Below are 13,291 nucleotides of genomic sequence, written 5' to 3' on the forward strand. Positions count from 1 at the left end.
CCGATGAGATGAGCTCATTTGAATAAAGGCGTACATATTGAGCATATTTATGACTTCCTTTGAGCCACGTAGGTGAATGTTACATTGCTAATCGCAAATTCTAATAAACATTCTACCCTAACAGCGTATGCGTTTGCTCCTTCTGTTTTGTCCTTGGGAAACATCAACTATGTGGTTATGAGCAAGGTTCGCTCCTTATCATTTTTGTAAGAAATAATAGGCTAACAAAGTGTTTTTTTGTCAAAGCAGCTGAGCGGTTGTCATTTTTGTTTACTGGAGTTTTCCCTACCTATAGCTGCCTAGTCTGCCTGGGCTGTGGCGTCTCACGTTTCACTCTTGAAACGGTTAGCCAACCAGAACAGAGGGGTCGTTAATATTAATGAGCCTTAAAGACACAGCGACAGAAACAGCCTGTTCTTGATAAAGCTCAGAGAGATGCTGAAAAATGTAAAAATGGACTGAGTGTTTTTGGTACATGACACCACACACACAGCTTTGAATAGACCTCAAGACAGAAATTAAATTAAACACCGGAAAGAGTAGAATATGGGACCTTTAAGAGATTGTCCACTGCTGACATGTTTGACATGCCTCTCTTCCCTATCAACTCCATTCCCATGGTGAAGAATTCCATCAAGCTTCGCCTTAGCAGACAGAAGCAGACAACCACATGAATAGAAACTTGTTTCACCTCCCCCTGCCTCGCCCCTTCTCTTCCCTCCTAGTCTGCCCCATTCTATGATAAAAAAAAAGGAAAATCTTAAAAATAAAAATACTTTTGATGTTGTTGTGGGGTAACTGTGCTGAAAGCGCTGTAACTGGATGATAATGTTTTGTCTTGGACTCTTTGCTTTTAGATAAATTAACTACGGTTAATCCAGTCAAAAATGTGTCAGCCCATAGTATAGGCTAACAGGAAGCAGCATTCACCTGACAAGATGATCATTCTCTTTTTCTGTCATTCATATTTTATCTTCCATATTGCAGATGCAACAAAGGCAGCAGATGGTTGTTTCAAGCATGCAAACACACAGGGAACTTTGTTTTGAAACTGTGGATTCACCAGTAGCCTACAGGAGACCTTATCAAATGTAGTGTAAATATTCTGCTTGTCTGTTGTGTTTTTTTATCATGGAAAGATGATATGAATGTCACACTGGATGGATTTAAAGAAAGATCTGTATCTCTGGGAAAGTCGGGATCAGTAATCATATCGCGGTTAGGATAGATTTGCCAGGGTCAAACCTCCTGAATCATGATGATTTAAGCCCCAATCACACACTTGTTAACATTTTTAAGGGATGATTGAGAGGTCTTTAGCGTGATTCTGCTGATTAGCTGGCCAACTGCATTGACATCAAATCATTTCATTTGTCCTTTCAGCAGCTATGGGTTTGGCAAACTCACATGGGTAAAGTAGAATTCCATATTTCTCAATGGCTAAGATCCTGCAAGATGGATCCGATCGCAGTTAAATTCAATTTGCAGAACGCTCTCTATTTTTAGACAGAATAATGAAGTGGAGCAAAATATCAACTCAGGCAAAGGATGGATTAACTTTAAATTTCTCTCCAGCATTTTGCCTTGCTGTCATTATTGCACACTTGCTACCAATTGTGGGAAACTGACTGTCCACTCTACGGCTGCAGTGACAGGTGCAGTGCACTAATGTGGACATCACTAACCCCCCTACTGGTGCCCATGTCAGCATCCCAATAATTGAAGGGCCGAGTTGTGTTAATGCAGACTTCAACCTTTTTTAATATACACAGATCACGTAATGCAAATAAATGGCTTTTTTTTGTCATTAAATCATTCATGAGTCGCTGATTATAAATCACTATTCCATCAGAATAGTAATCAGGGGGTAACCAATTCCAGCCTGGAAATCCACCGGCTACCTCGGCTCCACTTTCTGGGTAAGAATTGATTGAACCTTTTTATTTCATTTGATCCATACTGTCCTCACACATACACAAAAACTATTACTTGCAGTGCACAAAGTCACCATTTTAATAGGCAGAATTTGCACACAATCGTGTCAGTTTCAGGTATGGAGAACTGGATTATTGGAATATGGACACAAGCATTGCCACTACGCACCAGTTCCCCAGCAGGGCCCTGGGGTCCCAAGACCAATCCCACCCAAGCAAACACCACAGTGATGAGTTCTGTGTGGTTCCTATACTGCTGTTTTTTCACTACATATTTGCAGTTTCATATAAATTCACATATTTTAAAATCCTGGGATGATAATGGGTTCACTATAACTTGTTGCCAGCACTTTTTTTTTAAGGTCGACTGTTGTAACATGGTGGTGGATAAGGCTGGCAGGCCTATATTTATTATTGGAATATATGTGTTTTATGAATTTCCTGTTCATATCACTCCTGGGAAATGAGACATTTGTTTACGTGGTTTAACATGGAATGGGAAAAAAGTCACAAAATATTTTGTATTATTTTATGCTGTTACATTGTTTAAAAAATATTTTATTAATCTTAATATTTTATATTAAGATTTTGATGTTGAATTCATGAATGCTGATTGTAATAAAAAGTATCGAGCCTTTAGTTATTTTATCTAATGGCTTTTTTTTTTTTTTTTAATGGAAAGATGGTGTCTTTTGGAACTGTAGTGCTGTACTCATCACTGTAGGTGGCAGTAATAAGCCATAATATAGTAAGCTACAAGGAAGTTACATGAAAAATGAGCTATACATGTGACAGAAATGCAAAAATTGGGATATGGACATGTACATTTTTTGGCGTCATTTCTCATACATTTTAGTAGTTTAGACAGATACAGCATTCATTCACAGATAGGTCTTTTATCTAAGATGGATGTGACATTAAGGTTAATGATGTCAGAGATGTTGACGTCCAATATAATGGATATATAGAAGATAATTAGTGTATGTGAGATGAGTTACATTACACAATTAAATTGCATTTAGGAGCAGTTATGCCACTGCTATGGTTAAGGTTAAAACTGACTTTTTCAAAATAATAGACATCCATCCACGTTATCTGGTTTTGTGGGTGTTTGTGTAGTGCTGTTAAAGTCATATAGGTATGGCTGTGAATATGCTATGAAAAGTACATTGAAAAAAAACAATACGACAGTCGTATTTTCCTCTATTTGCATCTTTATGTTTCCACTTTCGTGCTTTGTATCCGTGGCAACAAAACATGTTCTTGGTGTTTTATTTTGAAAGATGCTAAGAGGAAGTGCTGTTGTTTTAATTTCTGGCTTGACGCTGGAGGATGCGGAAGTCCGCGCGAGCTGTCTAAGCGGCTACAACGTGGAAAGCTGGATTTGTAAACACTTCACTGGCAATAGATGGACGCAGACGATACCGCGAGTCTTCGCCGTCCACCAGCCTGTCTGTGTGTCCTCTGTGGTTTACCTGCTGCAGGGAAGTCGACGCTGGCCCGGACGGTCAGCAAGCTCGCTGCGCAGCAGGGATGGAGATCCACTGTAGTGCCTTACGACGACCTGATCCCCGATCGTGCTTTTCAGCTCAAAGTGGTGGAGGATGATGGCAGGCTGCAACAAACGGTAAAGAAAGTTAACTCCTTTACGGCGACGTTAAGATTAATGTGCATGTCTTGGTCTAGTGGTGAGTTAGCATGAATATTCTCCTTACGTAACGAACACTATAGGCTACAAATATCACAGTAAAACTTACTTTTTTATAAGAATATGATAGGAATATTGCAGTGACAGCATGGGGATAAAAATGTAGTTTTTGCTCATATGTGAGATTTTTTTTTTCTCAGCAGTGTGAAGACAAAAATGAAAATGAGATATTTTCAAATCAGATCTGACCACTTTCTTATGTGGTCCTAACCCTGATCCGATCCATGGCCGTAGAAGCCGGTAAGAAATGTCACATCGGAATTAATTTGTGTTTTTACGTTACACGCCACTGCGCAGGCGCAGATCACTGTCAACATCTATGTCACTTCATAAACACAAACCCTTGAGGAATGGAAGCCAACGTTCGATTTCCCTCTGTGAAATCACAGAGGGAAATCGAACGTTGGCACAAGATAAAATACAAGCGGCTTAAGTTAGTGGGCATAACGCTACAGACTTCACTTGAGAGTGCAAGGACAATACGCGAGAATAGACGACAAGGAGAATACGAGAGACTAGACAACAAGGATACTACGGACAGAACGGCGCGGTTGATTGGCCGCTATGCCACTTCAATTCACCAGCCAGCTTCCAGCAGGCGTGCAGATCCCCAAGCTGCATGGAGTCACTTCACCCATCAGCTTGGATCTGCCCAAAGAGGCTGACCTGGTCTTGACCCAGAAGTTGGTTGAAACCCTGCAACAACATGGTGGGTTTGAAGAGGAGTTGGAGCTGAAGCACAGAACAGTGGTGCTAGATAAATTAAAGTCACTGTTTAATGAGTGGGTTAAAGAAATCGGTAAACAGAAAGATTTACCCACATCATTAATAGAAGATGTTGGAGGCAAGATCCTACCATTTGGCTCCTATTGTATGGATGTACACACAAAAGGAGCCGATATTGATACCCTCTGTTTAGCACCTCAGCATGTAGACAGAACTGACTTCTTCAGTTCTTTCTATGAGAAGCTGAAAAACCAAGAGGAAGTTAAAGACCTGCGGGCTGTGAACAAGGCATTTGTCCCAGTGATCAAACTGTCCTTTGATGGAATTGACATCGACATGCTGTTTGCCCAGTTACCATTGCCAATCGTTCCCAAAGATCTGAATCTTCAGGATGATGGGCTGCTGAAGGGCATGAATATCCACTGCAGAAGGAGTCTCAATGGCTATAGAGTTGCACAGGAGATTCTTAACCTGGTACCCAATGTGGAGCACTTCAGGCTGGCTTTGAGAACCATCAAGCTGTGGGCCAAACACCACAAAGTTTATTCCAACACCCTGGGCTTCCTGGGCGGAGTATCATGGGCCATACTGGTAGCAAGGATTTGCCAGCTCTACCCGAACGCTGTGGCCTCCACTCTGGTCCATAAATTCTTTAGAGTTTTCGCCATGTGGGAATGGCCAATCCCAGTATTGCTGAAGCAGGCTCAGGACTCCAGCCTAAACCTTCCAGTTTGGGACCCCAGGGTTAATGTTAGTGAGCGTTCCCACCTGATGCCGATCATTACCCCAGCATACCCCCAGCAGAACTCCTCCTACAATGTGTCTGCCTCCACCCGAGCGGTCATGGCAGACGAGTTCAAACAGGGTCTTTCCATCACTACCAACATATTGGAGAACAATGCAGAGTGGTCAAGACTGTTTGAGGCACCAGACTTCTTTGAGAAATACAAGAACTACATTGTGTTGCTTGCAAGTGCACCAACAAAGCAGCAGCACCTCGAATGGGTTGGCCTGGTAGAGTCAAAGATCAGAATCCTGGTCAGCGATCTAGAGAACCATGAGTACATTACTCTGGCCCAGGTCAACCCACAGTCCTTCCCTGGCCCCAAGGAAGGGAACGACAAAGGGTTTAGCACAATGTGGTTCATTGGAATTGCCTTCAAGAAGTTGGAGGGGTCTGTAAACATGGACATAGACCTGAGTTCTGACGTGGGGTCTTTTGCTGACACTGTCTACAGCCAGGCAATTAGCAGTAATATGTTTGAGCAGGAGATGAAAGTATCAGCCATGTACGTGAAGAGGAAACAGCTTCACCACCTGCTACCTGATCTCAAACACAGAACCTCAAAGATCTCCTCCTCTACGACCATGCCCTCTTCCACCCCAAATAAGGGTGCCACACTCCCACCCACTTGCAGCTCTACTGGGGCCAGTTCTGGACCTGCCACTGTTCTTCACACAGAGGCCACAGGAGAAGCAGAGGGAGCAAAGCCCACAGTGAGCCGCAAGCGCTCCATCAATACCACAGCGCCACCTGGCCGGACCCCCCCTCCCACCATGGGCCCACCAGCTACAGAGAGACGAGGCTTTCTCCAGTCACCAGCCAAGAAGTTCAAAGCTGATAAACAGTCGGCTTCAGAGGCAAACGGCGCATGCACTGAAGGGTCCACCAGAGGTCTCCCACTCAGCAAGACCTCCCCTCCCAGCATGAGGATACCAGCCACCAAGAGGTCAGGCTCTCCCCAAACAGAGATGGCAGCCAAGATGGCCAAAGTTGATAAAATGTCAGCTTCAGAGGCATATGGTAAATGCATTGACGGGTCCACCAAGGGTCTCCCGCTCAGCAAGACCCCCCCTCCCAGCATGAACCCACCTGCCACAAAGAGGCCAGGCTCTCCTCAGTCACAGATGCCAGCCAAGAGGTTTAAAGCCGGTAAGGATGACGGCGATGAGAGCATGACAATGGAGGCGGAGGTGAGTGAGAAGATGCCTCCATCATCTAAGAGACTGCCCATTGCCGACCTGTCGGATGTGCCTGCCCTCCCTGTCAAACCCATTCCCGTGGTGAAGCACGCCATCAAGCTTCGCCTTATCAGGCAGAAGTAGACCATCACGTGAATAGAAATTAGTTTCACCTCGCCCTGCCTCCTTCCCTCGTCTCCCCCCATTTCATGTTAAAAAAAAAATAAACATCTTAAAAATAACGATTTTACAGACTTTTGTTGCTGTTGTCGGGTAACTTCACTGAAAGCGCTGTAACTGGAAGATAATGTTTTACAACGAAGTGTTGTTGCACAATGATGATTTTAGGTAATTTACTGTCTTGTATTAACTATAATTCATAACAGGAAAAAAACAAAACATTGCTAAGGACTTTCTGATTACATGATGATAATTGTTTTTGGTGTTTGGGGTTTTTTGGATGAAGGGGACAGTAGTGAGTATAGCCAAGATTTTGGTGCACCAAAATTCACACAGTCTAACATCATTAGTGGAACTAGCTCAGGTTTGAGTACACAGATGACCAAAATGGTTCTCACATCTGTGGGTCAAAATAGCCCAGACTCTAGTGCCAGACAGCAAGATGGACCTTGTGCATTAAAGTATCTGTACTGTCTAATTTTACATCATACAGTCCTCCAGATCTGTACCACAGTGTTGAATAGCATCATAAGAAGAAGGTAGATGACTATTTAGCAAGCAAGCAACGTTGCTTTATATGTAGTTGTGAAATATCTTGCCAACGTCAAGCATCTTCAAGCTGTAGTTATTTTCACTTGGTTATAAGCAGGGGTTAAAGTGGGATTTGGTAGGTGGGGGAACCCTGTTTCGGGGGGGGGGGGGCTATTATTGGGAAGAGCGTCCCCGTAACCATAGCAACTCACTCTCACTCCTGCCTGGTGCGCACGGTGCGAGAGGAGAGGGAGAGACGCAGAAGAGCCCAGGGATTAAAGTTCTCCGTTGTTACGACGGATTTCCGTCAATTGGATTCCAGAGAGGCCATGTATGAGATCAGTGTAGATCCGAAGGGGAAAAAAAGCGAGGGGAGGGGGGTGTTACAGGACTTCGGAATCGCGCTACCAGGTGATAGGTAGCTGATTTGTATAGACATATAATCTACTTGGATGTCGGTAATTATAGGTATATTTCTCGTTAGGCCATAATATTCTCGAATGCCTAATCCCTCTTTTGACTAGAATGCTGATAACGTAGGTTTGGCTCCCCATGTCCATTTCAAATAGATGGCTGTAGGCTATAATGTTATAATGTTCTTTTAATAATGTTATTTTATTTACATTAGCCTACTTAGCCTACTACTTTTGTAAGCAATGCAGTCATGACTGCATATTATAAATACAAACAATGTTATTATATTTTTCCTAAAAAAATCGCTCTTGCTCTAATATTACCATGCTACCTCTGATGTTGGTTGTTTCTCATCATCTCCTGTTTTAAGTAAAGGGTGTAAACATACAGCAAAAAACAGGGTTTAGGATGCAGCTAAAAATAATGGTTGAGTCGCTGAACGTTGGGATACAGTCACGTTGGATTTTCACTCATAGTGCGATTCGATAGAGTTCTACAAAGGACGGGTTGAGAGAATTCATTAATTAACTGCAGTGACGGAGCTGCTGCTGAAGAACTGATGACAGAAGTCCAGAGGAACCCGGTGCTATTTACAAAGACCATTGCCTCTAAAAATGTTGAAAAGAAACGTGACATAGCGGTCAGAATCGGAACAGCTCTTGGGATTTGCGGTAAGGCAGTTTACTGACCTGGAAGCTAGTTAACTCGCTAACTTTTGCTAGCTAAACAAAATAGCATCATGTCTTGGCCAGCCTGACCGCAAATGCGCTATTATCCTATGTTTTTATAATATGACCGGGAGGGAACAACATGTGTCCCTTCAATAGCCTGTTGAAACCCGTTTAGCCACAGTAGTACAGGTGTTTCTCTCAACATGGGCTACAAGGGACTTTACTCTTTGATCCACAGTAGATGTGGTGTACAGTCTCCTACTGGTAAAAAAAAAAAAATGAATAGCTTCACTTGGTGGCCATCAGTACAATTAGCTCTCATATAAACAAAGCACAATAATCTAACTAGAAAAGGTTACATTTTCTGAAGAAAATTTGTGTGCTTGCTTCAGCAGGAGAAGGCTGAAGACAGTTGCATTTCATTACAAAGAGTTGTGTCTGTACATTTTCAGTATTTCGATCTGGTGTTTGAAGTAAAAAAGCTCCGTATAAGAGCATTATTGATTCTGCTAGCTCCTCTCTCTTTTGCGGCAATGCATGAACCCAAATCCATCGGCTCTGTCGTTATTTACTTTAGAGAGCGAGTAAAATAAAAGCACGTTGATAAAGCTCCATTGTTTTCTCTGAATATTTGGCACCGATATCGTTGTAGTGTGAACGCTTGAGCAAGAGCATATCATTATATTTTATCGTTATCTTTATAGTTGTCACTCTTTGTGTGAATGGGAATTTGTAGCAGACAAATGCGTTCCAGGTCGTGGCTTGTGCTTCGTTGAGACGTCCGCAGTATCACGTAGTGTGTGTGTGCGCATTGAAATTACGTAAAAGCAAACTGGCAACAGAAAAGCTGTTCAAAAGCATCTTCTTCCCTTAAAATGCTATTGGTCTCGAGTATTTAAATAAAGTGTAGGTTAAAGCCTTTTTACAGCTTGATGGCTGCATTAGAGAACAGCAGCAATGGTTATGCTGGGGTGGTGCTGAAATCTCATAATTTTACTTGTTTAGCAGGCGTCGAGGGCTAAGGGCCCTAATGTGGGGGCCTCCTCTGTAACTTGTTTTACAAATTGTAGATGGGGAATATGACTTGGCCTGAAAAAAAAATTTCAGTCAGAAGATTTTTTTTTGCTTTAATCCCTGAGAGCCGCTGACTGAGTTTACTCTGAGCACCATGCATGGGAATAAATTACAGTATAATAGATTTGTGTATATTTCTCGCTACAGTGCTGCTGTTGCGCTGTGCTGCTCTGTCTTCGCACCACGACGTTTATGAATTTGTTTTTCACTGCGTGAGAAAATGGACTTGTGGCGTGAGAGTGTGTGAAAAATGTCAATTGCGTGAGTCTCACGGTCAGTGCGTGAGAGTTGGCAGCCCCGTGAACTCGCTTGACATTATTATGTATGAAACAATGACAACAACGATTTATTTACTTATTAATCGAAGGTGGCGGAACGCCGTTCCGGATCGTTCCGGCCCATTTTAACCCCTGGTTATGAGTAGATTTCTACCCTTATTATTGGCTTCATGAGTTTTTTTTCGCTGAATACAACATTTTTGGCACTCAGTAATCTAAACGAACCAGTGAGCTAATCCCACCATGCACAGTAGTGAAAGGGGCGTCACAGATGAGTAATATCAACCAGCCAGCAGCCATCTTTGATGCACCTGGCCTGTTACAGGTTCTTCATCAACAGGAAGTCTCATAAATGCTCTGATTATGTCAAATGGTTGCAGAGTGCTGGCAGAAGAATGGGAATTGGATAGTTGGGTTGACGATTCCGATTATTACAAAACAAATGTGATATACAAGTTTTGTGAACAAAACCAGTTCATTTTTTTCCTTTCATTCATTTGGTTGCTTGGTCACATGACATTTGGAACTGAAGGACTATTGAAGAGGTTAAGACTTTAGTTTGGTTTAGCAACACAAGCTTAATTTTGTTCATTGTTTTGAAAGCGTAAAGGTGTGTGACATCTTCACTAAACATTTTTGACTTTGAATTGTTTGTGTTTTACGTGGAATATGTTAAAGTGAAGCTGAAATGAAACCACTCATCCTATGGTGTGTAAATCTACCTGTGTAGATCACTTTTTCTGTGAAGTATTCTTACAATGCTCCTTTTCTGATCAACTGTTTCTTAGGCTTATTTGTAAGCATGAGGTATTGTACTTTTTCACAAATAAAGGTCTATGATATTGCAAAGAAGAAAGCAAAAAATAGCAAAAAATAGTAATTGAGCAATATGGCCTGTAATGTGAACGTTGATACCATAGGAGATAAAAATACCATGAAGTACAATAAGGTCACTAAACTTAATACTGTGTGCCACAAACACAAGTGTCACAATGGAAATAATATTTGAATACTCTAGTGATTTTTCTTTGTTAGGGATCCCATGTTAAATGTCCACAATAGTTTGGTGCCTAATCGACACAAATGCGCCTTCATATTGTCTACATGAGTTAAAGAGCCTCCCAAAAATACTAATTCTTATTGACCAGATCTTATTGACTAAAACATATTTTTCTTTCTAGCAAACTGAATGGAGGTTGCACAGACAAGCAGTGTTGCAGTGCATCGAGCAGTTCTTGAGGAAACCTCAAGTGTTGGCAGAGCCACCGCCCAGCTGCCACATCAACACTGCTGCCTGGGGACGATGCGTCCGAGCTCTGCTGGAACCTAAGAGTCTGGACCCGTCCCCACATCTCATTCTACTGGATGACAACTTCTACTATCCAAGCATGAGATACGAAGTGTACCAACTTGCAAGAAAGTGTAAGCGCTCTGCTCTTACGTGTATGCAGGATAGGCTACTTATTGGAGCGCTCTCAGGTGGCGTTCCCTTGGTTGAACTGATTTGTTTGTGGACTGTTCGCTGCAGGTTCGCTGGGGTTCTGCCAGGTGTATCTGCACTGTGCTGTGGAGTTGTGCATCAGCAGAAACCAGAGCAGGTCCCAGCCCTTACCCACCGAGGTGATACTGGAGATGGCAAAGCGTTTGGAGTCGCCAAATCCACAGAAGAACTTGTGGGAGGAGAACAGCGTTGCACTTAACAGCACAGATCATTTGCCGAAGGGGGACATGTAAGGCAGTGCAATAAGCAGTTATTAACACTTACTGGTGAAGTAGTCATGACTGCTTAAAGCATGTATTAATTTGTTGCCTGTGTCTATCTGTTTGCCTTCAGCCAGAGGTTGATGGAGTTGATCTCTTCTGCACTGAGTAACCCACTGAGCCCAGTCGATGACAACGTGGAACAAAAGGCATGTCAATGTTGCTTTCCTCAAACCTGTTCAAACATGCTAGTGGAATATAAATACGCAACTTTAGAAGTGGTACATGTATCTGTTCTGTTGTCCTGTGCTCTGCAGGAGGCCGACCGTCTGAAATGTGCCACTAGTGTGGTTCACCAAGCTGACCAGGCCTGTCGACGCTTGGTCTCTGAAGCCATGAAGAATGCCAGAGGTCAGTCATGAGCTACAGTATGTTAATATTACAGATTTAACATTTTGCTAACACACTGTCATAAGTGAGTGCCATTAAAAGGATCAAATAAATGATTTTTGCATCCTTCTTTGTCACCCTGGGTTTAGAAAACAAAGTGCCTCCTGAATGGATGAGGTCTCTGGCAGCAGAGTTGAATGAATCCAAAACAAGATTTCTTCACAACCTGCGGAAGCAATTCCTTCAAGAAGTGCCCGTCGCCAAAGAAGACGACATTGATGTGGAACATGTGGTGAAAACAGCTGTGGACGTTTTTGACCAAGATAAAAAGAACATTTTAAGAATCTTCATAAATGACCATGCTTGAAGGAAAGAAATATAATTACTTGTTCTCATGTTTATTTAACAACAGCTGTGAATGTTTTGTTGAATTTGCACAAATATAGATTTTATGTCACATTAAGAAGGCATAAATGCATATACAATACGTAGGTATTTATATTAGAACTGTTTTCTAGTCATAGTTTTCAGTTGGGTTTGCCCATTGTGGCACGGAGTGAAATGAAGACTTAAAAATATCTCTGCCTAATTTATCCATGTTTTATGCTTAATTAGCATACTGTTAATTAAGTATTAAATAAATATATATATATATCTATATATGTGTGTGTGTATATATGTATATAAACATACATATATACATATACATGTGTGTATATATATATATATATATATATATGTATATATATATATGTACATACATAGATATAGGGGACATAGATATATATAACAAACTTTTCTTCAACTCTTTCTCCATCAATTTTTCTTACTTTTCTTCTCCACGTTAATAGGCTTAATTTGCATACAATCTGTCAGTTTCAGGTATGGAGAACTGGATTATTGGAATATGGACACAAGCACTGCTACTACTGTAATTAAACCGACTGACAAGGGTGGTGGATTGGCCATTATGTCCAAAGCCTCATGTAATCAGGAAGTCCTTAGACTGTGGAGTGATCACATGATTTACGAAGCTCCACCCTCTGATCCAACTAAATGTTTTCAAAGGGACAGAGAACTTTTTCTCAAAGAAGCACATGTCATAACATATCATAACATTGAAAGAACTGATCTATCTTGTAAACTGTTTCCCTACCGGTGTTTTACATTTTACCTAAGGTCCATAAGAGTCTAACCAACCCCCCAGGTAGACCCATAGTGTCTGGTGTAAATAGTCTTACAGAACCACTTTCAAAACTGGTGGATTGGGTATTGAGACCTTTAGTTTCCTCATTGCCTACCTACTTAAAGTATACAGGAGATTTCAAAGTTTGATTCGCTTGGCCCCAATACAATACTTGCCACCTTGGATGTGACCTCTTTATATACTAATGTGGCCCATGAGGACAGTTTGAAAGCCATGAGGTGTTTTCTTGAGCAACAGCCAGTGCCTCGTGATTTCTCCACTGATTGTATCATTGACATGTCTAGGATAGTTCTGGAAAAAAATGCTTGTTATGAGAATGCTCTCCAATGATGGATGACAACTCCAACTTTTTTATACTATTCTTTTGCACATCCAACAAGACCTACATGATAAAACAATGACATGCAAGACAACTCATGTGGTAATATTATGTGCCCCTACTCTATTTTATATGTTGGCAAGACGACACACCCTTTACGTACCAGAATAGAATAACAGAACATCTCAGTGGAATT

General features: G+C 41.7%; 2 protein-coding genes across 2 annotated transcripts; both read left to right on the forward strand.

The window, feature by feature from the left end:
• Nucleotides 1–3,342: 3,342 nt before the first annotated feature.
• On the forward strand, nucleotides 3,343–12,187 carry LOC139644711 (L-seryl-tRNA(Sec) kinase-like). Its single transcript, XM_071520170.1, has 6 exons — nucleotides 3,343–3,561; nucleotides 10,660–10,900; nucleotides 11,007–11,208; nucleotides 11,313–11,388; nucleotides 11,497–11,590; nucleotides 11,719–12,187. Exons 1-6 carry the CDS (start codon nucleotides 3,343–3,345, stop codon nucleotides 11,934–11,936), a joined length of 1,050 nt encoding a protein of 349 aa, XP_071376271.1. The 3' UTR covers nucleotides 11,937–12,187.
• On the forward strand, nucleotides 4,207–6,474 carry LOC139644710 (poly(A) polymerase beta-like). Its single transcript, XM_071520168.1, has one exon. It carries the CDS (start codon nucleotides 4,207–4,209, stop codon nucleotides 6,472–6,474), a length of 2,268 nt encoding a protein of 755 aa, XP_071376269.1.
• Nucleotides 12,188–13,291: the final 1,104 nt, after the last annotated feature.

Source organism: Centroberyx affinis, unplaced genomic scaffold, assembly GCF_046629955.1.
Source record: "Centroberyx affinis isolate AG114_WGS23_722 - 3 ecotype Tasmania unplaced genomic scaffold, CSIRO-AGI_Caff_v1 ptg000776l_1, whole genome shotgun sequence".
Taxonomy (NCBI): Eukaryota; Metazoa; Chordata; class Actinopteri; order Beryciformes; family Berycidae; genus Centroberyx; species Centroberyx affinis.